General features: G+C 41.7%; 1 protein-coding gene across 3 annotated transcripts in view; it reads left to right on the top strand.

The window, feature by feature from the left end:
• The first annotated feature begins 2,155 nt into the window (after positions 1-2,155).
• OCEL1 (occludin/ELL domain containing 1) overlaps positions 2,156-23,932 on the top strand; it is a 48,205-nt gene continuing 26,428 nt past the window's right edge. The window contains exons 1-4 of one of the 3 annotated variants that reach the window (XM_077475541.1): positions 2,156-2,288; positions 6,597-7,210; positions 15,592-15,770; positions 23,107-23,278. In XM_077475541.1, coding sequence (XP_077331667.1) covers positions 6,737-7,210; positions 15,592-15,770; positions 23,107-23,278 — 825 coding nt within the window. In that variant the 5' untranslated portion in view covers positions 2,156-2,288; positions 6,597-6,736. Of the gene's footprint in view, positions 2,289-6,596; positions 7,796-15,591; positions 15,771-23,106; positions 23,279-23,932 lie in introns of all 3 variants that reach the window. The other 2 variants (XM_077475539.1, XM_077475540.1) reach the window with 2 other exon arrangements.

The following is a 23,932-nucleotide window of genomic DNA, read 5'->3' as shown; positions in this document are numbered from 1 at the left end:
CACTTATATAGGGACAATGGGGCGGTGTCACATGGCTTTATGTCACATGGGTTGGTCACATGGGTTGATGTCACATGGGGACTATGACATCGTAAGGGGGCGGGGTCACCATGTGACCAACCCATGTGACATAAAGCCATGTGACACCGCCCCATTGTCCCTATATAAGTGGCAGCGGAGCGCGTCCCTGGCATTCCGGCCGGAGAGATCGTCGAGGCAACATCTCCTGGAGAAGAAGAAGAAGAAGAACGGAAGGCGACGGCGGCGACAGAAGACCGGGCCACCGCCTGTAAAAGAGCTATAAGAAGGCGCGGTGGCCCGGCAGAAGAACCGAAGAGGGGGACAAGACCCCCGAAGTCGGGAGAAGAGGCCGGCGGCGAGGAAGAAAGCCGGACTCCTCCGCTAGCAAAAGAGCTACAAGAAGATAGCGGAGGAGTCCGGCGAGAAGACCCTCGAAGACGGAAGACCCCCGGAGCTGTGCAATAAAATATTTTAACCCTGTGTTGTGTTTTTTTTGTACTTTTTTTCACAGGTGAATGGGTAGGGGTACATTGTACCCCATACTCATTCACATAGGGTGGGGGGCCGGTATCCAGGGGCCCCCTTATTAAAGGGGGCTCCCGGATTCCGATAAGCCCCCCGCCCGCAGACCCCGACAACCAACGGCCAGGGTTGTCGGGAAGAGGCCCTTGTCCTCATCAACATGGGAACAAGGTGCTTTGGGGTGGGGGGGCCGCGCGGCCCCCCCTTCCCCAAGGCACCCCCCATGTTGAGGGCACGCGGCCTGGTACAGTTTAGGAGGGGGGGCGCTCGCTCGCCCCCCTTTCCTGGCCGGCCGGGTAGCGTGCTCGGACAAGGGTCTGTTGTGGACTTGGGGGGGACCCCCACGCCGATTTTTTTCGGCGTTGGGGTTCCCCTTTAAGTCCATACCAGGCGGCGGGGTCAGCGACGTCTCCTTCGCGGGCCCCGCCTTACTGGAGACGCGCTCGAAATGAGCGGACTTTCCTCCGCGTGTGTGGGCGAGTCCGTTCATTTCAAAAGTAGGGCGGATAGTATGGCGGACTTAGTCCGCCGTATTAGTCCGCTCAAAAAGTGCCGTGTGTGGGCAAGTCCGTTCATTCGAAAGTATGACGGACTGTCCGTCGGATTGTCTGACGGACTAAGTTGGCCAGACAGTCCGCCACGTGTGTACGCGGCTTCATTTTATTTATTTTCTGGTGGGGGAGTGGATCTTGGGTGGGAGTTCCCACACTTTTTTCCCCAGGACTTGACCCCTGAGCGCAACAATTCTTTTTTTCAGATCTTCAGAGAGTTCTTTGCCATGAGGTGCCATGTTGAACTTTCAGTGACCAGTATGAGAGAGTGAGAGCGATAACATCAAATTTAACACACCTGCTCCCCATTCACACCTGAGACCTTGTAACACTAACAAGTCACATGACATTGGGAAGGAAAATGGCTAAGTGGGCCCAATATGGACATTTTCACTTAGGGGTGTACTCACTTTTGTTTCCAGCGGTTTAGACATTAATGGCTGCCTGTTGAGCTATTTTGAGGGGACAGCAAATTTACACTGTTATACAAGCTGTACACTCACTACTAGCAAAGTGTCATTTACTCAGTGTTGTCACATGAAAAATATATAATAAAATATTTACAAAAATGTGACAGGTGTACTCACTATTGCCTGTACATAGCTGGGTAGTGCTTCTTCATCCTAGGAATACTCTTTTGCCCAACATAGAGTGGACTACAATGATAGCGTGTGTACTGCGATCAAATCACTTCATGCTTGTTTCAGGTGGTGACATTACACTAGACTGATAAACTTGTGTTTCCAACAGACAGCTAATGCTACTTACTCAAAAAAGTATTTCTATACCAGCTTTTACTATGAGATATAGGGATCTCTTTTTTTTTTTTGTGAATTAAAACATTGCAAACAAATGAGACCAAGGTTATAGAAAATTGCTTACAAATGGAATAAAGGAAATAAATATAGAATGTCTTGGATCTGGGAGGAGCTGCAGCGTTAAATACTAATGCTGTCTCTACCAGCATACCTCCCTTTTGGCTGCTCCCTGGTCTGCAGTTAATTAATAACTGGACTTCACATAATACATGCAGATAACTGAACCAGGAGACTAGAGCGCCTGTCAGCGAAATATGGGCAGAGACAAATGGCAGGAGTTAAACATGTATACTTATAGCTGTTCTCCCTAGTAATGACTGACTCCCAAGTTAAGAAGAACCATCGGAAAATGGGTCTCAGATATAATCAAAGTAAGGTAAGATAAGAATTTTATCATTACCTAGCCCTCAGTTTTCAGTCCTGTCTTCAGTCCTTATCTTCACAGTGGACCCTTAACTTTCGAAAACTCATCACATGAAATGTTATTGTATCTTTTATATTTTATTTGGTGTAAAATTGTTTCTTTTCAGTCTACTGCTGCATGCTGCTTATCTTCTTAACAACTGTAGAGTAATTATATATTATACCAGAGAATGTTTTTAGAATATATTAAATGTCTTTAAAAAGCAAAGCCCTAGAATGGTGGTCAAACCTGTGATTGGCCTGTGTTCCTCAAGAGCCGTGTCGCTTAGCCACTTTGCCTGTATAACCAATTGCAAAACCAACCATTGCTATTTATTCAGTTTTTTACTATATTTTACAACATGAGCTTGCTGTTTTTTCCTTTAATTGCTGGTATTTCCTGTGATGACTAGTGCAAAGACCAAACAGAGAGAATAAAATAAATTCTTAGAAAACCGTACCTTAAGAGAGTCCTTGGTTGTTTTAATTTTGCTGTCTATGTCTTCTTAAAAAAAAAAAAAAACTATGACCGAGCGGTGGGTGACTGGAGCCAGTTTTGGAAGTTTCGAGAAAATTATTGTTCTGAAGGAAAAATATTTCTGTAAGTGCATTTTTGTGCACTGCCAGTTCAGTTTACTTCGTATTACTGTATATGCTGGTTCACACAGGTGGCCGGGGGAAGGTGATCAAAGCAGTTGGTTGAGTTGCAGTTTCACCACCCTCTGACCATCCACCTAAACAAGGGAATATAGCTGCTTAGGACTTTACACATGCTGTAGCCGCGATGCTTTGCTTCATGGCCACGGCACAAATTAAACCCCCTGTTGCATTCTTTGGCACGACACACTCAGATAGATTTTTTGGCACTGCAACCATGCCGCAACCGCGTCCTATGCACTCAGCTGCAAAGCAGTGGTGTAGCCTTTTCCAGAATAAAACTGGCAGTGAAGAGATGGCATATCACCACCTAGACACCAGTCAAACTCACTTTGAAAATCCACTGCGGAAAGCTTTTCCTAGGGGTGACAAGGGTTAAAAATGTCATTTTTTTTCTTCACTTTTAAGCTTATTGCTCCTATTATCTCATGTACATGGCCGGTTAGGGCCATGCATCGGCAAGGACGTGTCTGTGGTCAGGCATGGCCAGGAAGCCTTTACAATGACAGTTTGACAGGAAATAGCAGGTGTTTGTATGTAACTGCACGTTAAGCAGGTACATGCAATTAGGAACAGATGAGCAGCCGTGGATGCAGAGAGTTTGTGTTCAGGGCTACTCAGATGTCCTAAACCACATGTAACTGCTTCATATGCAATTACATGCGGACAACTACAGTACCTGTCGGCCTGTCAACACAGGCAAACAGCTGGAGGGATCTTATGCTCATGGACACAGGAGGGCTACCTCCTTGGAACTAGAGTACTTTGGTAGCAATTGGGGAAAATATCCATAGTATTTGGGTCTTCTGGAGAAGCTACATGGAAATAGACTCCTGGCAGCAAGCATTCCAGTCTTGACAATGAAGGTCCTCTCACCCGACTGTAGATTACTTGCCCAACTACCAAAAAAGATGGCAACCACCCCAATTTATAACTAAAAAATCAAAAATAAACTGCGCTTATGATAAACAAAAACAAAAATTGCAGCTGCAACAATCAAGTGAGATATTATCACAAAAATGATATAGGTGAACAAGTATGTTGCACTTAAATGAAATAAACAGTAAATTAATTATATAAACAAGTGAGTCTAAAAGTCACATACACAATACACAATGACACAATAGTGAAAGTTTGAATGTTGTGGCAGCAACTTCCTCCACCTTGTGGCCTTACCAAAGAGCGTAGACACCTATTACGGGGGTCAACATAGGCTTGTATTTCTGGAAAACGCCACGTCTGTGAAGAGGTCCACTCAACAGAAACTTCAAGCCACCACCGGGGAAAACATCAGTTTTCTTTTACTCCAACTGTGACATCAGGTCATGTACCCCAAATGAGAGACAAATGTTACAATAGTGTAAAACCTTTTTTACCAGGATTTAATGAAGGTAATGCACTTACATAAAAAGATGATGTACTGGACACAGAAAGTACAGAGGTAGATTCTCCAAACGCAATGCAAGGAAATTACCTTATCCCTCTACGGGTTTCGTCGCTTATCAGACTTCTTTCAAAGCATTACCTTCATTAAATACTGGTAAAAAAGGTTTTACAGTATTGTGGCTTTTGTCTCTCATTTGGGGTACATGACCTGATGTTATGGTTGGAGTAAAAGAAGCCTGATGTTTGGCTTGAAGTTTCTGTTGAGTGAACCTCTTCACAGACGTGGAGTTTTCCAGACATTCAAGCCTATGTTGATCCCCCCCGTAATAGGTGGTCAATGCTCTTTGGTAAGGGCACATCCTATTTTTTTGGTGGTGGTCGCATAAGGTAGATCAAGTTGGTGACACAACATTCAAAATGTTACTATTGTGTCACGTTTGTTACTCTTGGACTCACTTGTTTATACCGATCTATAACTAGCATTTGAAGTAAGGTGTACATGGAAAGGCAATGTACATCGTAACAGACAAAAATTACCCAGCACACTTACCAGCTAGCCTGTAACAAAAAACAAAACAAATTGACCCTGTCTAACAATTCTCGATAAAAACAGAGGTTTTACTTGCCTAGCTACCTAAGTCCCATCAACTGTGGCCTCTCTGACTTTAGGGCTGCAAGCCCTGTGATTGTAATGTAACCTCTTAAGCCATACCCTACTATAGGGTGGCAGCTGATGAATAAGGGTGCTATACTGCATGTTCCAAAAGAACAGGCTACAAAATGCAAGGATTCCACAATAGAGCCAAGAGTAATGTCAACCCACCTAACCTCTGTTGTAGAAACAAAGGGCTTCCTGGTATCCTGCTGGGTAAAGTTGAAAGCCAGGAAGATTACCAAATATGGGAACGCAAAATCACCAGAACGTTAAAGCGGTAGTATACCGCTGCAGAAGTAAAAAAAAAAAACCTGTAAAACAAATGACATCACTCCCGCTAATGTGTGCGGGAGCCCTCGGTTCCAGCAAGCAGCTCTGAAGATGCCAGACCTTCAGAGCGGATGCACCAATGACATCAGTAGCTGCATTTGGGGTGAATATCTCCTAAACGGTGCATGTTTAGGAGATATTCATTATACCTAATTATAGGTAAAAATCACAAAGCGGACTTTACTACCGCATTAAAGTAGATGTAAACCCTAATTGAATAACTGAAAGTGCATCATAAACCATAACCTTTTCTAATATTTATGTTCACCTTTTATATTTTTTGGAGCATATACGTGCTGTTGCTTTGTTGCAGCCTCTTTCCAGCCACTTCCAGCCTCCATATATGCACACCAGTGAAGGTCGCATAGCATTTCTCAAGGCAGCTTTCCTGATGGTGACAAATGTGCAGCATACCTACATAATGTGTGTTGATTTGATCACTTGTTGTCCCAGAAGTCCATGAGACAAGGTAAAATTGCAAAAGTACAATTAAAACATAGGGATAGAGCGTTGCCATCCAAATATTATTGTGAAGAAAGATACAGATTTAAAAATGCTAAAATTTACTTAAATTAATATATATCTTTTTAACGCTTATATGAGTTCTTGGTGATTGTGTTAACATATACGAGGGGTTCCGCACTTTTATATATTTTTGGAAAATGGTGAGGAGGGGAAGAATGTCATGTGACTAGTCTGTCTGGCAAGCCGGCTGACCTTGCAGTTTAGTAAAAGTGATGTATTTTGTTTATGAAATTGTTAAGAGTTAAGAGTTAAAAAAAGATAGTTAAAAAAGAGTTAAGAATTCAAAAAGTAAGGAAACTTTTTGAAGAACCCTTGTACTTTGTTGCTGAAATTTAGCAATAAATAATCTGTGCATGTTAGTAACTATTTGGCAATGTCTGCTTTTGTTTTTAGGATTTATATTTCATAGGCATTTTTAGTATGCAGCAGAAAACCAAGCATTTCTCCTACATTACAATTTGGCTGTGTGTTTTGGAAATATACTAGCAAGTACATGTAATGCAGTTCCATCAACCAGCAGACCCTTTCCTCATCTATATAATAGCTTCATTGGAAGCTTGAAAACGTGTGTGTGTGTGTGTGTGTGTGTGTGTATTGTGATGTGATAGTTATTTTTTGTGTGCTCCATCTTTATCTATAATTATTTTGTTAATTATTTGCTGTCATGCTAGTACTATGACAACAGGGACAAAATACCAGCGTATTTTTAATTGTTCTATTTCTTTGCAGACCTTTTCTATTTGTGAGGGAAAGGTATGCATACCACGTGGTTCATAAACTAGAGCAACTTATCCTTTGGGACATGGAAAAAAAACTGAAGCCTACAGATACACATCAGCCCCATTTCAGATGAAGTCACACGCACTAATATGACAGCAATGTCTTCTTTCCCTTCACTTGCTGAGAAGCAAAAGAACAGAAAACCAATTGTGTGGCCATCAGAAACATCAAGCTGGGGAGATGCACCAAGTTTCTCATTTGACTACTATGACCATGATGCTCACAAGCAGGTCGGAACATTATCAGATCAACATGATACACAATATCAGGAACTCAACAGCATGAAACCTGTACGGCACTTAGTTCCTGACTCCTGGAAGAGATTTTTTAGGAAAAGCAAGACAAAGGGGGAACCTTTTGCACTGAAAAATTTGCAAGTTGACCACAACTCACCACCAATTACACCACTACTAGATGCTAGCACAGACTCCACCCTCGAGAAGAAGAGTGGTATTCTCACTGCATCATCAAACAGTGTTAATCCTGATCCTTATGTTAAAAAAAAGAAAGCTCCAGATTCTCTGGAAAGGAAGAGTGAGATGAACTCAAACTATGGAGAAAAGGTAGAAGCATACAGCTTAAAATACTCTTACATGAAGTCCTGGCCTGGTTTGCTCAGGATCCTGTCTGGAGTACAGTTAATTTTGGGTGGCATGGTGTTTGCCTGCACATGTGCCTATATCCAGAAGGACTACCAGTGGTACAATCTCTTTGGTACTGAACTCCAAAGAACGTTGCCTGGTGGCTACAGCTATTATGGTCCAATGACTCCATTTGTAATAATTATTGCTAGTTTGGTTTGGCTGGTAACTTTGATCTTGTTGGGGTTGGGTCTGACCATGTACTACCGGACTATTCTTCTTAACGCTTACTGGTGGCCTCTCACTGAGTTTGCCATCAACATCGTCATGTGTCTTTTGTACATGGCTGCAGGCATTGCTTACGTCAACGACTTAAATCGTGGTGGCCTCTGCTACTCTATGTTTGCTGTCAACCCACTGATGGTGGCATTCTGTAGGGTGGAAGGGGGTCAAGTGGCTGCTATAGCCTTTCTCTTCTTCAACATGCTTCTTTACTTGTTCAGCTCTTTGGTATGTCTCAAAATGTGGCGACACGAAGAGAGGCGAAGGCAGGCTGAAAAGGTTAAGGTGAGGGGAAGGATTAAGGTCATAAATGATCATTTTATTGTCTCTCATATTTCCCACTCCCATGTCCCAGCATTAATATTATTTAGCTGTTATTATTTTAATAATGTTCTTCAATCCTGAATTCATTTGCACTTACATAATTGCGTTCACTGTTTTATGATATTTGTCTTTTACCTTACAATATTAGTTTTTATATGTAAAAATTATTACAATTGCATAGGAATTGGGGTATAGCAAAATAATGTTTTTTTGTTTTTTTTTTACATAGCAACCAGCCATATATTAACATATTATAGCATTCTAACGTGCTGTAGGATTGTGATGAAGGCAATGTCACCCATGGCACAAGCATCGTTGCTGTTTTTCTGCCTTCAGTTAATATAAACTAGTTTCACTTGTTACATGCAGGTGTACAGAGGGTTAGATCTCTGCTCAATGGCTATGATTACTTTAAGAGACTAAAGATAACTTCTTGATTTGGTAGATTGTGCAACACATGTAGTAGCAGCCTTCTGTGAACGCTTGAGGGGGTGAGGCAGGCCAGTGACATCACGATCTTTACTTTGTCCAAATATCTTAAAGACATACATTTAAATAAATACATTTCTTTAAAAACTGCTGCCGTAAGTGAAAGGAAATACTTGGTATTCTGGATGACCACCCGTCTATAGGTACCCCAACCAGGGGCGGATCCAGGGGGGGCAACGGGTCAATTGCCCCCTCCCAGAAAATAGTACTTACTCCAAGGCTTTCTCCCTCCGCCACCTCACCAGATTTGCCCGTGGCATCTAAATGCAGCTGCAGGGACTTTATTGCTGCTTCCCCTGGCTCCAATCAGTTCATTTAGAGGGGGCCAGTGGGTCACTATGGAGGTCTGGAATCGATGTGACACAGGCCGCTGCTACATGCTGGCAGAGTTGCAGCAGAGCGGTGCGAGTGTCACTTCACTTCCCTGTCAGGTGGAGTGATCTCCACCCGACAGGAGCTTCCTAGTTCCGGCTGGTGTGACGTCACGTTTCAGAGGCGCGCAGGATTGAAGACAAGATGGATTTGTAGCCAGCTCAGTGCACTGTAAGTGAGTGATCACTTACTTAGCTAAGGCATTGTTATGTTAATAAGCTACAGTGGGCATTGCTATGTTAATGAGTTAACACCTTGTCAAATATGTGAAGTGGTAATTGTAATATGGCACATGGAGGGGGTTAATGTACTCACTCATGTATTTGTGACCAGTGGCAATTGACCCCTTTGTGCTGCATTAATGACAGTGGCACCATCAATGTTAATTAACCCCTATTATGCTACAGCATGAAGGGGTTTATAAACACTGCCACTAGTGCCACTAATGCAGCACAAAGGGGTTAATTAATTGCCACTGGTCAGTAATACATCAGTAAGTACATTAACCCCCTCCATGTGTCATATTACAATTACCAATCATCATCATTATCATCATGATAATCACACAGTACAGGTGTGTTGAGCCACAGCACATGTATTGTGTGATTATCATGATAATAATGATGATATAGAATGACAGAAAAATGTATCTTTATGCTTCATTCACACAGGGCAGACATGCGTCTGACATGCAGGGCTGTCTTTTACTGGCTTGGGGATGCATACATTTTTACATGCATCTCAATGCCAGCATCCCATTTATTTCTATTGAGACACACAGCCGCTATATCCCAATATGTCATGCATGCGGATCCCAGAATGCATGCAGGGTTTATTCAAGGACCCGCACCAACATGTCATATTGGGATATAGAGGCTGTGTGTCTCAGTAGAAATAAATGGGATAAAACCGCCCAGTTAGCGGCCTTTACCGCCGACGCCCACCTACCCCAGTGTGAAAGCAGCCTTATTTTCTGGCAGTGCTCCTCCCGAGACTAGACTCTGGATCCGCCCCTGACCCCAACAGGGCCCTCAGATATCTGTAGACACCAAATGAAACGAGAGGCAGGTTGTGCATTCATAAAATGTCTGCCTTTATTAGATGTGTTACAGCTTATATATGGTTCAACATACCAATAGAAAGGGGGGGGGGGGTACAATACCTGTCTGTAACAATTACTAATAATAAAAAGAAGTTTAAAAAAAAAAGAAAGGGGGGGGGGGGTTAGTATCATGAGTTAACACGGTCAACAGGCCTTCTGGTTATGAGTCATAAGTCATACATCCTGTCCCATGGCCTACAGAACAGGAAAAGACAAACCAACCCACAATGATATATATAGAGAAAAATGCTTGTGCAAGCATTTTTGGAAGCATTCTTTTATAGTTGCAGATTTAAGTTATCTCGTATACTGAAATGGCAGAGCATATCAAAGCATATCAATCACAATGGTTTGGGCATATTATAACATTTAGGGAGTTTTTGGATGTTTTAATTCTGCTTTAATTTCTTGAGAAAGAAAGAAACTATTACTGAGTAGTGAGCACATAGAATCTTTTTTTATTTTATTTTGCTTTGGAAGTTACTCTGATGGGAAAATGTTTCTGCACATGTATTTTTGTGCCAGTTCCGTCTACTCCCACATTGCTGTACATGTCATTGACCTAGTATTGCAGGTTTTCTTCCTCACTTAACTCTGAATACACCATCCCTGGTGTCAGCCCTTCACCATGAGTTCCCTGCTCTGAATTAACTGTGGACTCACAAGGCTAAGCAGTTTACCTGATCAAATCTAAAGACGTTTCACTAAGGAGCCTATTTATAAAGCAGTGAATTTGTTTTTCCATGGTGGTAAATCAATGTATGTAATTTAAAACACATGCACCAGGAAGATTCACCTATAGTGAATGATTGGTGAATGTCAGATTCACTGCTTTATAAATATACCCCTAAAAGTGGTATTAGGATGAGGATAACAATTTTCCTACACAGAGCAGATTTTCTGTCTAGTGTTCTGCCTAATATACAGTGCAGTCATTTAATTCCTGTCTGCAGTGGCTGATAATGTTTTAGCCCAGGTTCATACTAATGTGGTAGGGGAAACCCTGCGATACGTGCACGTTTTCCGCACCGCATTCAAATCTCACTGCCCTTGCAGTCTTCAACGGTTGTCAGTGCAATCTTACGGACACCCCAAATCAGATCTCAGTTTGTTTGTCCGCACAGGATCGCATCGGATTGCATGGTACTTTTGTTCCTGTATCTGGTTGCATTGTGATTCCAAAATAGGTGCTCGCTCAACTTTTGTACGATGTCGTGCAATTTCAGGCCATTCAAAATTAATGACCTGAAATCACACCACACTGAATTGCCTATGAATTGAACAGGAATGCGGTGCGGTTCCTGTGCGATTCACATGCGGTTCATAGTGTGAACCGAGGCTTACAGTATGTCTCCATAAACTAAACAAAAATTTAACATAAGCAAAAAGTTAAAGCTATGTAAAAGGCCAACTGAGCCTACAACCTAGGATATAAGCTTTATAAGCTTTATAGATTTCTACATAGGGTTTTCATAGAAAAAAATATATTTTATATAATATTGGAATTGCAGAAACAATAATCATCAACAATCTAGCTATACAGCAAATATTATGAATATTATGCATTTTATTTGATTAAAATCATTTAAATACATTGAGCTTCTTCTTTTGATGTTAGATTTTAATAGATTTTTCATATAGTTCAAGTTTAGGGCCCTTACAGTGCAACTGAGATTAGTGTCCACACTGCCTTGCTCAAAAGTCTAAAATAAGCGTTTTCACTTATATACTTATCACCAGGGCTGTATTTAACACAGGGCAAAAGGGGCAGCTGCCCTGGGCCCAGTCATTGTTGTAGGGCCGGAAGCTGCCTCTTGAACCCACAAATAGTTGATAAGTGGATTCGGGAGGGCCCAAGAAAATGTTTGTACTGGGCCAAATCAATATTAAGGATGGCCCTGCTTATCACTTACCTAGTTATAAATATATGGATCCTTGCCTTTCTCCATTCATGTGATATATGGCATAGCATACATAACCAGGTCATCCTTGTACTGTATTCAGGGCCACAGTTAGAAATCATTGCATGTCGTACAACTTATCTGACAGACCCCATTCCTTCCCAAAAGAGGCATAACAATCTGCAGGCACCCTGTGGGTGGGGCCTACTTGCCCTGCTTGCTGGGGTACCTCTCCTCTGCACTTGTATACGTGTTCATCAATGCCTGGTACCAGCAGGGCCGTGTTCACATGAAAATAAACATTAAGGCAGAACCCCGGCTTAAAAATAAGCTATAAACCATGTGCAGTAATGTGATGTAAAAGGAAAAAAAGGGGAAAAACTGCGCTACGGAATAAAAACAACAATGATCGGAAGCTGCAGTTCTGATGTATACCAAAAATACACAAATAAGCATAAGAAAAGAGAAAAACTGCGCTAACCTCAAAATCCCAAAGTGAACGGAATATATGTGTATACCAAACAAAGAATGAAAAACTTCAAATATTATACTCATGAGATCACCTCAACAGATGATACATATACGTATATATGCATCTATGTGCAAAATTAATTTTCTCAAGTGAAACACAATTAAGTGTTATTAATGTGTTGAAGAAAAGAGAAAAAAACCACTGTGTGAGAATAAATAAATGAAAAATCATATAAAGACTAAAAGTGACCCAAAACAAAATATGCACCAAAAATTAGATATACGCCAAAAATTAGAAATGCATAATGTACAGAATAAAAAACAAATAAATAATAATATAAACAGTGTCAACACTAGATAACGTCCATATAATTATATAACTTGTTATTAGTGTAAAATGTCCATATAGTTAATCAATCACCAGTGGAAAATCTTCATGTGAATGACTGGATTAAGACACACAAATTATATTTTCTCTCCAGAAATGCAATGTGCTCTTTCCCATCACCAGATAAGTAAATTGGCTCCTTACCAACTCCAAGCGACCCCCCGTTACAGAGGGTCACAACAGGCAAAATGTGATCAAATGGGTATCCAGGTTGCTGTTCCCCTTAAACGATCCCAGATCCTCCACAAGATGGGACTATAGCTGTTACTCCATATATCACTCCCGGCTCAACGTAGTGTCATATAGGGAAAACATAGGCTCCAAATAGTGTAAAACCAACGACTTTAATTCAAAATCAAAAAATATATGCACTTACATGAAAGAGTTTAACAACAGGCTCGATAAGAAGCGTGCCGGCCGGACACGCGCCAAAAAACCAACCCGTCCTTCCTGGTGTATGACAAGCGAACACGACTGGGGGGGCCCCTGGACGACGTAAGTTATTACGAAATGCGTAGGGTGGAGCGACGTGTTGACGTCACCCCAGTCGTGTTCGCTTGTCATACACCAGGAAGGACGGGTTGGTTTTTTGGCGTGTGTCCGGCCGGCGCACGCTTCTTATCGAGCCTGTTGTTAAACTCTTTCATGTAAGTGCATATATTTTTTGATTTTGAATTAAAGTCGTTGGTTTTACACTATTTGGAGCCTATGTTTTCCCTATATGACACTACATTGAGCCGGGAGTGATATATGGAGTAACAGCTATAGTCACATCTTGTGAAGGATCTGGGATCGTTTAAGGGGAACAGCAACCTGGATACCCATTTGATCACATTTTGCCTGTTGTGACCCTCTGTAACGGGAGGTCGCTTGGAGTTGGTAAGGAGCCAATTTACTTATCTGGTGATGGGAAAGAGCACATTGCATTACTGGAGAGAAAATATAATTTGTGTGTCTTAATCCAGTCATTCACATGAAGATTTTCCACTGGTGATTGATTAACTATATGGACATTTTACAGTAATGTGATGTACAGAGTCTGTCTGTCCCATTTTACTAAACACCTTGCTTGATGAATGTTGCATTTAGAAGGGACATCGCTGACCTCTCTCCACTAGTCCAGTGTAACTCTACCACCTCACTTCCAGTGATAGAATGGGGTCCTGCTGTGCATTAGTGTGGACCGCATGTGTGCACTTACTTAACTCTCCCGTACCATGCAGCGAGGTACATGAATTCACCATACCATGATTTTGGTCCCAGTTACTTTGGGATAACCTACCACTAGGGAGGGAGCCAGAACTCTGACTCCCTTGCTACCGGAGGGCCTGTCACCTATACCAGGTACCACACTTTTTTGCCCAGCTACTGTACGCTCCCACCAGACTATGGTTACCTGTGGCACTACAATCTTCCCCCAACTCTTCTGCCTTTTAACCCCTTTTGTGTTGGCCTTTCTCTTCTACCATGTGTGTGCTTTACAAGCCCTGTAATACTGATATGCCATGTACCACCATGCACCCCTTTAAATAACTTCAGACCAGGCTTAGAACCGTTTAAAATACTTACTTAAGCTCTACGAATGCAACCATCACAGTCTTTTATAAATTACTTTCACAGCTATCTTGGACTGTCCAGGCATATCTTTGCAGGTAGAGATCCATACTTGGTAAGGCCCTTGCGGGTGTGTCCCTTTAGAGTGGTAGCTAAGTCTCAATCCAGGCTACCTCTACTCCTGGAACTGTACCTTCTAGCTTCCTATGCGGTCCCTGAATACACTTTTGTTGCCAGCAGTGTAGACATTATTGGCTGTGTGTTGAGTTATTTTGAGGGGGACATCAAATTTACACTGTTATACAAGCTATACACTCACTACTTCACATTGTAGCAAAGTGTTGTCACATGAAAAAAATATAATAAAATATTTACAAAAATGGGAGGGGTGTACTCACTTTTGTGAGATACTGTACAGACCAAAGTGGAGGGCAGAACCTACTAAGTCCTGGAAAACGCAGATCCTGTCCTAATCCTCTCCCTACCTGGGCAGTATATACTGTCTAGCTATTGGTAACCCACCAAGTAGCCACCTGCTTATACCCCTGTTACCTAAAGGAGAAAAATTAGGTGGTTATGCACATTGTACCACAGCAAAAACACAGTGCAGGGTCCAACATATATATAAAACTCAGCTTGCAGCACCCCCTATAATGTGATGAGCTTTATCTTTCAGAGCCCCAAAAGATGAAAGCCAGCAGTAGATACTTTAATCCATACACAGGGGCCTCTCGTGTCAGGTGGAGCCCCGGCTATCCAGGAGGAGATGAGAAGTTCTGTCAGCAACTGGGCTGGTGGGCTGAAACACACAGACAGTTAAAAGCAAATACATATCACACACATGAGCAAACATACACACATCACAATCACAGACACACACAAACATACACATATATAATTCCTTTCTGTGGAGAGAGTCGACTAGGTGGCTGGTGGGCAGGGTTCAGAGTTTCTTATTCTCCTTCAGAGTTTCGAGTAGAATCCACTGGCCCGCCCTTAGAAATGATGGAGCCAGGGCCCCTTGTGATACTGAGGCCACCCACAGGGGGCAGTGGGCCTGGCAAATTAAGGTTTCCTTTTACCATGCCTATTGGTGGCCCTGCTTGTATTTCTGACCTTTTTGGTGTATCCAAGAGCTGATGCTTCTAATGAAGTCCCCTCAAGACCTAGCAGCTTTCATATTAGTCACTACATATATAACAAAGCCATGGCATCTGATAATGGTACTAGAGACCTAATGCATGTGTTTGTGTGTGTTTTCCATTATAGACCAATGTTTGTTGCAAAAGCAGCATGATGTAAATTTCTGTTAACACACAAAGAAACCAAACACATTTACAAATAATTACTATAATTAGAATTATGCTAACCTGTGTTTTAGGCTTTTTTATTACTTTTTTTTTTTTGCTAGAGTAGATAGTAATAGAGCATAAGTTACATGTTATGTCTCCCCTTCCTGTAATTTTTTCTTCTCAAACAGAGAATGGACAAGCCAAGAAGAATAATGTTTCAAGATGAAGTTCAGCATTTAGAGGACGTGAAAGGAAAAGTCACCAAAACTATCCATTTCTTAGAGAAAGGCAGTGACTCTGGAGCTCTTAATCGCTCCATCCCCGCAGGTCACCGACCAAAGCCTCACGTGGTGCCGGATTATGTTCTGTAAGCATCTCATTTTTCATTATAGATTTGCATAAGTCATATGATGCACATACTTAGGGGATTGTATCCTAATGTTGTATTCCCCCTAAATGTAAATACAATTCAAGGGGAACTTGGGTAAAAACATGTTAAACATTAAACTTCTTCAGTATCCTTTAGCATTCTTGGTATCATGAGATATATGACATAAAGATAGTAACAAAAACTGTTAAAATCTGATGGTTTTATTTCTGTCTATGTTGCTGCTGGAGCGATCCCTGGTAAATCATTATTAGCAGAATGAGAAGTGGGGGGAGATTTCCCAACCAGATCCTAAGATAGCAGTAAAAATGTGACAGGGGCACTAACCTTTCCCCAATCTATCAAAAACCAAGCAAAAAATTTTGACTTAAAGTGGAGTTCCACCCTAAAGTGGAACTTGCGCTCAAATGAACCCTCCCCTCCTCCGGCGTCACAGTTGGCACCTTTCAGGGGGAAGGGGGGTGCAGATACCTGTCTAAGACAGGTATTTGCACCCACTTCCGGGCATAGACTCCCACGGAAGTCTATGCTTTTTCCTGTCCCGCTGCGCTGTCTGCTGGAACACACACGGGTCCCAGAGACAGCACGGACCATTCCCATTGCGCTGCGTGACTCGCGCATGCGCAGTAGGGAACCGGGAAGTGAAGCCGCAACGCTTCACTTCCTGATTCCCTCACCTAGAATGGTGGCGGCAGCAGCCGAGAGCCGAGTGATCGATCAGCCTCGGCTGCCGACATCGCTGGATCCTGGGACAGGTAAGTATCCATTTTTTAAAAGTCAGCAGCTGTAGTATTTATAGCTGCTGGCTTTTAATATTATTTTTTTCAGTGGACTCCCTCTTTAACAAACACACTAAGGGGTCTATTCATAAACATTTGTTGCACAAATGTCAGAAGCATTAGTGCAAGTTTAACAAGCCTAATTTCAAAAAACTATACCACATTTTGTTTACTAGATGAAGCTAATTAATCTCTTAGAAAAATTCTGGTGATATTTAGTTCTGCTATATCTTATATTTTAAGAACTCTAAATGCTTAGAAGTATATTTATAAAACATTTGTTACACAAATGTCAGAAGTATATATATATATATATATATATATATATATATATATATATATATATATAAATAAAACTATATATGCAGTCATGGCCAAAAATATTGGCACCCCTGCCTTGCTGTCAGATAATGTACCACTTTGCCCAGAAAATTGTTGTAATTACAAATGTTTAGCCATTTTCATGTTTATTTCTTTTGTTTGTATTGGAATGACACAAAAACAGTAGAGAAACGAAAAGCCAAATCTGAAATAAATTCCATGTAAAACTCCAAAAATGGACTGGACAAAATGATTGGCACCCTTAATTTAATATTTGATAGCACACCTCTTGCAAAAAATAACTGAAATCAATTGCTTCCGATAACCATTAATGAGTTTCTTACACCTCTCTACGTTTCCCAAAAGCTGTTTTGAGATCTCGCCACAGGTGCTTTAGATCTCGACCCATTGTTGGCCAGTTCAGTACTCACTAGCGCTTTGTCTTATACAGGCCATACATGGTCGAATTTTGAACGAATTTTCTTTTCAAAATCAGAAAGTTGTTTTTTTGTGTTTCGATCATGCCACCATTGATTTTCGAATTTCGGCCGACCAAGCCTTCAATTTCACCTCATGTTGCTACAGAAAAGAATTTTCGTGACCGGGAATCTTTTCTCTCTGTAAATTTTCTTTTCTTATTACATTTCTCGCACGATTCTCCCATCATTGATTAGAATATCATTCGTTTTTCCAAAAATTTCCAACAGGTCCGATTGCTCAAATTTGATTTCCACACGAAAATCGGCTGTTGTTGCAGCCCACTAATGGTGCGAAATTCTTACGAAAATTCTTAGGTACGATTTTCGAAAGAAAATTCTTTCGAAATTCAAACCATGTATGGCCGGCATTAAACCAACTTTCTGACACTGGGCCCTACGTTGCACCCCAGAATTATTTGGTAGTCATCAGATTTCATAATGTCTTGCTCACGGTCAAGACATCCAGTGCCTGAAGCAGCAAAGCAACCCCAAAACATGTTAACCTCGACTATGTTTGACTGTAGGGACTGTATTCTTTTCTTTAACCACTTCAATACCAGGCACTTACGCACCTTCCTGCTCAAGCCAATTTTCAGCTTTCAGCTCTGTCACAATTTGAATGACTATTGCAGGTCATGCAACACTGTACCCAAACACATTTTTTATCATTTTGTTCCCACAAATAGAGCTTTATTTTGGTGGTATTTGATTACCTCTGTGATTTTTACTTTTTTGTGCAACAAATAGAAAAATAACAAAAAAATTTAAAAAAAATAGTTTTTTTCTGTGTTTCTGTTAAATTTTTTGTAAATAAGTAAGTTTTCTTCTTCAATGTTGGGCACTGATATGGCTGCACTGATGGGCACTGATATGGCGGCACCAATGGGCACTGATGAGGTGGCACCGATTAGGTGGCACGGATGAGATGGCACTGATAAGTACTGATAATGGGTACTGATAGGCAGCACTGATATGTGGCACTGATGGGTACTCATAGGTAACACTGATGGGCACTCATATGCGGCACTGATGGGCACTCATAGGTGGCACTGATGGGTAATTATGGATGGCACTGATGGGTACTTATGGGTGGCACTGACAGGTGGCACAGTTGGGCACTGATGGTCACTGATAGGTGGACACTGAGGGGTATGGATGGGCACTGCGAGGTAGCACTGATAACACTGATAGGCAGCACTGATATGTGGCACTGATGGGTACTCATAGGTAACACTGATGGGCACTCATATGCGGCACTGATGGGCACTCATAGGTGGCACTGATGGGTAATTATGGATGGCACTGATGGGTACTTATGGGTGGCACTGACAGGTGGCACAGTTGAGCACTGATGGTCACTGATAGGTGGACACTGAGGGGTATGGATGGGCACTGCGAGGTAGCACTGATAACACTGATGGGTGGCACTGATGACACTGATGGGTGGCATTACTGGCCATCACTTTTTTTTAGCTGGACCATAATGTTGCCAGTCAGTGCCCATTTGTGGGCACTGATTTGCATGTATTGTGCAATTATTTTCATATGTGGATGGCCATGGTGTACATACCTGGCCATCCACATGTTGCTCCCTTCCCTGTTGGTCCTGGGCGGCTGAATGGTGGTCCTGGGTGGGCATCCATGGGGGGGGACTGCGCTGATAAAGAATCAGCGCAGACCCCCCCTGTCAGGAGAGTCGCTGATCGGCTCTCCTCTACTCGTGTCAGACTGACACACCGCACCACCGATCACCGCGATGCGCGCCACCACGGGTGCGGGGTGGCTGTTATTCTGAAGGACATCATATGACGCTCAGTCAGGATAACTGAACCACTGCCCGGCCATCATTCTGCTATAGGCCAGGCGGGAAGAAGGTTTTTTTCCATAAAAACAGCAGGATGATGGGCTTTACCAAAAAGCTTTAATTTTGTTTCGTCCGTTCACAGCACATTCTCCCAAAAGGATTTTGGCTTCCTCAGGTAAGTTTTGGCAAACTCCCATTTTTGTGTTTCTGTGTCAGCAGTGGGGTCCTCCTGGGTCTCCTACCATAGCATCCCTTTTGATTCAGGTGGCAACCTATAGTGCAAGCTGACACAGTTGTACCCTGTGCCTGAAGGTCAGCTTAAATTTGTCTAGGAGTTGATCAAGGTTCTTTATCCACCATTCGAAACAATCTTTTGTTGCAATCTTTCATCAATTCTTCTCTTTTGTCCACATCCAGAGAGATTAGCTACAGTGCCATGGACTCAGTGGCGGACTGACTATTCTGCCACTCGGGCACTGCCCGAGGCCCCCGGGCCACTAGGGGGCCCCATCAGGGTTGCTAGCCTCAGTAAAACCAGGGACAGTATGTAAAAATCTGTGTTTTTTTTTTTTACATCTGCCTCTGAAATGTCCCTTACCGACATCCTTTTGGTCTAAAAATCCCGAGATTATAGCTGCCCCACCTCTCCAGTACCTTCTCAGCCAATAGAAATATACCTGTGTGTAGAAATATATTGTGTGTACATGTATGTGTAACCTGTGTGATTGTATACTGTGTGTTTGTGTATACTTTGTGGCCCCATAATCTCTGATGGTCTGTGGGCCCCATAATCTCCTATTGCCCGGGGGCCCCATGAGTTGTCGGTCCACCCCTGCATGGGCTGTAAACTTCTTGACAATGTTGCGCACAATGGACACAGGAACATTAAGATCTCTGGAAATAGACTTGTAACCTTGATATTGTTCATGCTTTTCCACAATTTTTGTTCTCAAATTCTCAAACAATCTGCTTCTCTTTCTCTTCTCCATGCTCCGTGTGGCAGATAGAAACACACAACAGAAAGGTTGAGTAATTTTTTCACCATTTTAACTGGTTGTCGGTGTGATTTCTTTATTGTCATCACTTGTTCATTGATACAGGTGAATTTAATTACAAATTACAGGAGCATCACAAACTGGGAATGTAATTATTGCTTACAATTTTGAGAAGGTGCCAATAATTTTGTCCAGTCCATTTTTGGAGTTTTGCATGGAATGTGTCAGATTTGGCTTTTTGTTTCTCCACTTTTTTGTGTCATACCAATACAAACAAAGAAAATAAACATCAGAATGCCTAAATATTTGCAATTACAACAATTTTCTGGGCGAAGTTCTGCGTTATTGGACAGAAATGCAGGGGTGTCAATATTTTTGCATTGTGGCATGGAAGCGATCAGCCTATGAATGCAGCCCCACCATTGCCAGGAATGCAGCAGCCACCATTGCCAGGAATGCAGCACTTCCATTGCCATGAATGTAGACTGGCCATCCATCTGCAGCCTTGGAGGAGACAGGGAGGGGGGCGGGATGAGCGCCAAAAGATTACATACAGTAAAAACTCCTGTTTTCTCGTGGCCCCTTTAATAGAAAGTCCGCCTCCTTTGATGGACAGAAAAGTCATCCAATGGCAGCGCCAGAGACAGGACTTCCTATTACAGAGGCTGTCGTGTAAACAGGAAATACTCCTGTGTGTACAGCACTTGTCCCGCCTCCTCCCTGTCCCCTCCAAGGCAGCCAGCAAATATATCTTTTGTGGCCTCAGTGCTAGGAGATTGTTGGGGGCCACAAAATGTATATATGTGATAATATGATTATTAAACCAGGTATTGGTACTTTTTTGGCAGTGTGGGCAGCTGCCAAGTCCTGATGGAAAATTAAATCAGCATCTCCACAAAGCTGGTCAGCAGAGGGAAGTGTGAAGTGCTCTAGAATTTCCTGGTAGAGGGCTGCGCTGACTCTGGACTTGATAAAACACAATGGACCAACACCAGCAGATGACATGGCTCCCCAAATCATCAAAGACTGTGAAAATGTTGCATTTCATTTGGAAATCAAGGTCCCAGAGCCTGGAGGAAAGTTGCATGAGGTCCATTGTGAAGTTTTCACAGTCAGCAATGATTTGGGGAGCCATGTCATCTGCTGGTGTTGGTCCACTGTGTTTTATCAAGTCCAAAGCCAGCGCAGCCCTCTACCAGGTAATTCTAGAGCACTTCATGCTTCCCTCTACTGACCAGATGCAAATTTGCCTGACCTAAACCCCATAGAGAATCTGTTGGGTATTGTCAAGAGGAGAGAAACAGACCCAACAATGCAAACAAGCTGAAGTCCCCTATCAAAGCAAACTGGGCTTCCATAGCACCTCAGCAGTGCCACAGGCTGGTCGCAGCATTGATGCAGTAATTCATGCAAAAAGAACCCCGACCAAGTATTGAGTGCATACTATATTGTACATTGACACACTTTTCAGTAAGCCAACATTTCTGTATTAAAAATCCTTTTTTTTATTGGTCTTATGTAATATTCTAGTTTTCTGGGATACTGAATTCTGGGTTTTCACTAGCTGTAAGCCATAGTAATTAAAATTAAAATAAAGAAATGCTTGAAATATATTACTATGTATACACATCTATAAAAAAATATATGAGTTTAACTTTTTGAATTGAATTACTGAAATAAATTAAGTTTTTTATGATATTCTAATTTTATGAGATGCAACTGCATATATTATATTTTATGCATTTGTAGCACTATATAAATGTTAAGAGACTGAGAGGGTTAGTGTTTTCATTGAGGCGCAGGGTATGATCAGTTAATTTTTCTACTTTTCTTTATTAGTATACATATCTGTAGTGTTTTTGGGAGCACACTGATAGCCCTGGTTCACATTTGTCAGGCAATTTGACAGTTCAAAATCGCATTACGAGTTTGCTGGCAATGGAACTTGCTATTTAGGTCACAGCAACTTTAAAAAAGGTTCCTGCACTACTTTTTTGCTATTTTATTGTGACTTGCATTGACTTCTGTTAAATGAAGTCGCAAGCCTCAATGAAATCGGAGGTACAAATCGCACTGATCTGAGGCTTTAAAATCATGCTGAAGTAGCAAGATTTCAAAGCCGCACTGGTGTGAACCAGGCCTAAAGCAGCTGCTGGGATTTTTTTAGGAAAGGGATAAGAAGAGCACGAGTAATAATTTAAACCTGCTGTAACTCTAGACCTCAAGACCTTAAGCCCTTGTACACACGGTCGGACATTCTGACGGAAAATGTCCGATCAGACCGTGTTGTCAGATAATCCGACTGTGTGTGGGCTCCATCGGACTGTTTCCGTCGGAATATCCGACAGACAAAGTTTTAGAGCTGGGCTATAAAACTTTCCGACAACATGATCCGATCTGACTTTGTCCGATTGTGTGTAGAGAATTCCGATCGGACAAAGTGCCACGCATGTTCAGATCAAATTCCTAGACCAAAGCTAGTGGCTACTAGCCTGAACGTAGTCCGGTCATAACTAAATAACGTCATCATGTTACGTACGATCGGATTTTCCGACAACTTTGTCTGACTGTGTGTATGCAACACAAGTTTCGGATGGATTTTGTTGTTGGAATGTCCAACCGTTTGTACAAGGGCTTAGACCTTTAGACCTCACCTCAAAAGGTGAGGTCTAGAGTGATTTGGCGAAGTCTTGCTTTTTCAAGGACATTATTGCAGTACAGGCACAGCATAACATGTTCATACAGCATACCTATTAGTAAACAACATTAAAAATGTCTACTTCATGTCAATTCATTTAGAAACAAATGCAAGTTTATTATAACTCAAAAATATAAGAATACTTTTCGCTAGCAATGAAAATTTTACAGTGGTAAATTGTAGCAGATCCTGTAAGTGGATGAGCAGTACTGATTGTGTGAGATGCCTGTATTTTACAGAAAATATCCAGACATCCAGAGTCCAGAGGAGCGGGAAAATTATAAAGCCGTTTTTAATGACCAATATGCTGAGTATAAGGAGCTTTACAACGAGGTGAGAGCAGCATTACTGAAATTCAAAGAGCTGGACAGTATGATGGAAAAAATAACTAGTGGACCTCAGAGTAAGAAGGTGAGTCCAAATAGGAGTCAATTTATCATCACTTAAGTTGGTCTTACTTGTTTATTACAATGGTATAGCCTGTTTTAGACCTACTTCTTCTTTTCAAATATTTTATTGAATATAATGCAATAAAAAGAGTCATACAATAGATTTATAGTTAAGTAGAATGTATAAAAGTGTGAAATGAGGCTTCTCAGTATATTAACAGGAGGTGAATACTATAATAACAGTCATGTAATTTGGGATATATTAGTTTAACACATTTTAGCTAAAGATAAACATGTATAAAGTTTAATAACTGGATTAGATACATAGTAAAAATTGTAGTTTCAAAGTTTAGGGTTGGAGGAGATTTGGTATAATATAGGGTAAAAGAAAGGTTGTTACCAGGAAGGTATAGAGAGGTAAGTAGATAATTCAGGGCCAAGATCCAACCATGTGGCTTGGTTATTCCCTGAATAAAAGATACTTAATTAAACCATCCCTAAAATCTCCTCTATAGTAATAACATTAGGAAATATATAACTCATTAATTTAGCTTGTACATCTATATATAGTAAAAGGAGAGGGTGTGGGGAAAGCAAGGGTGGGGGAAGCATATATAAGGGTTGTGGAGGGAGGAGACCACTCCGAAAGAAAATGGTATGTTAATAAATTCTACAT

Source organism: Lithobates pipiens, unplaced genomic scaffold (assembly GCF_037356315.1).
Source record: "Lithobates pipiens isolate NorthernLeopardFrog02 unplaced genomic scaffold, aLitPip1_a1.2 Scaffold_13, whole genome shotgun sequence".
Classification (NCBI taxonomy): domain Eukaryota; kingdom Metazoa; phylum Chordata; class Amphibia; order Anura; family Ranidae; genus Lithobates; species Lithobates pipiens.
This window is presented reverse-complemented; position numbering and strand designations above follow the sequence as displayed.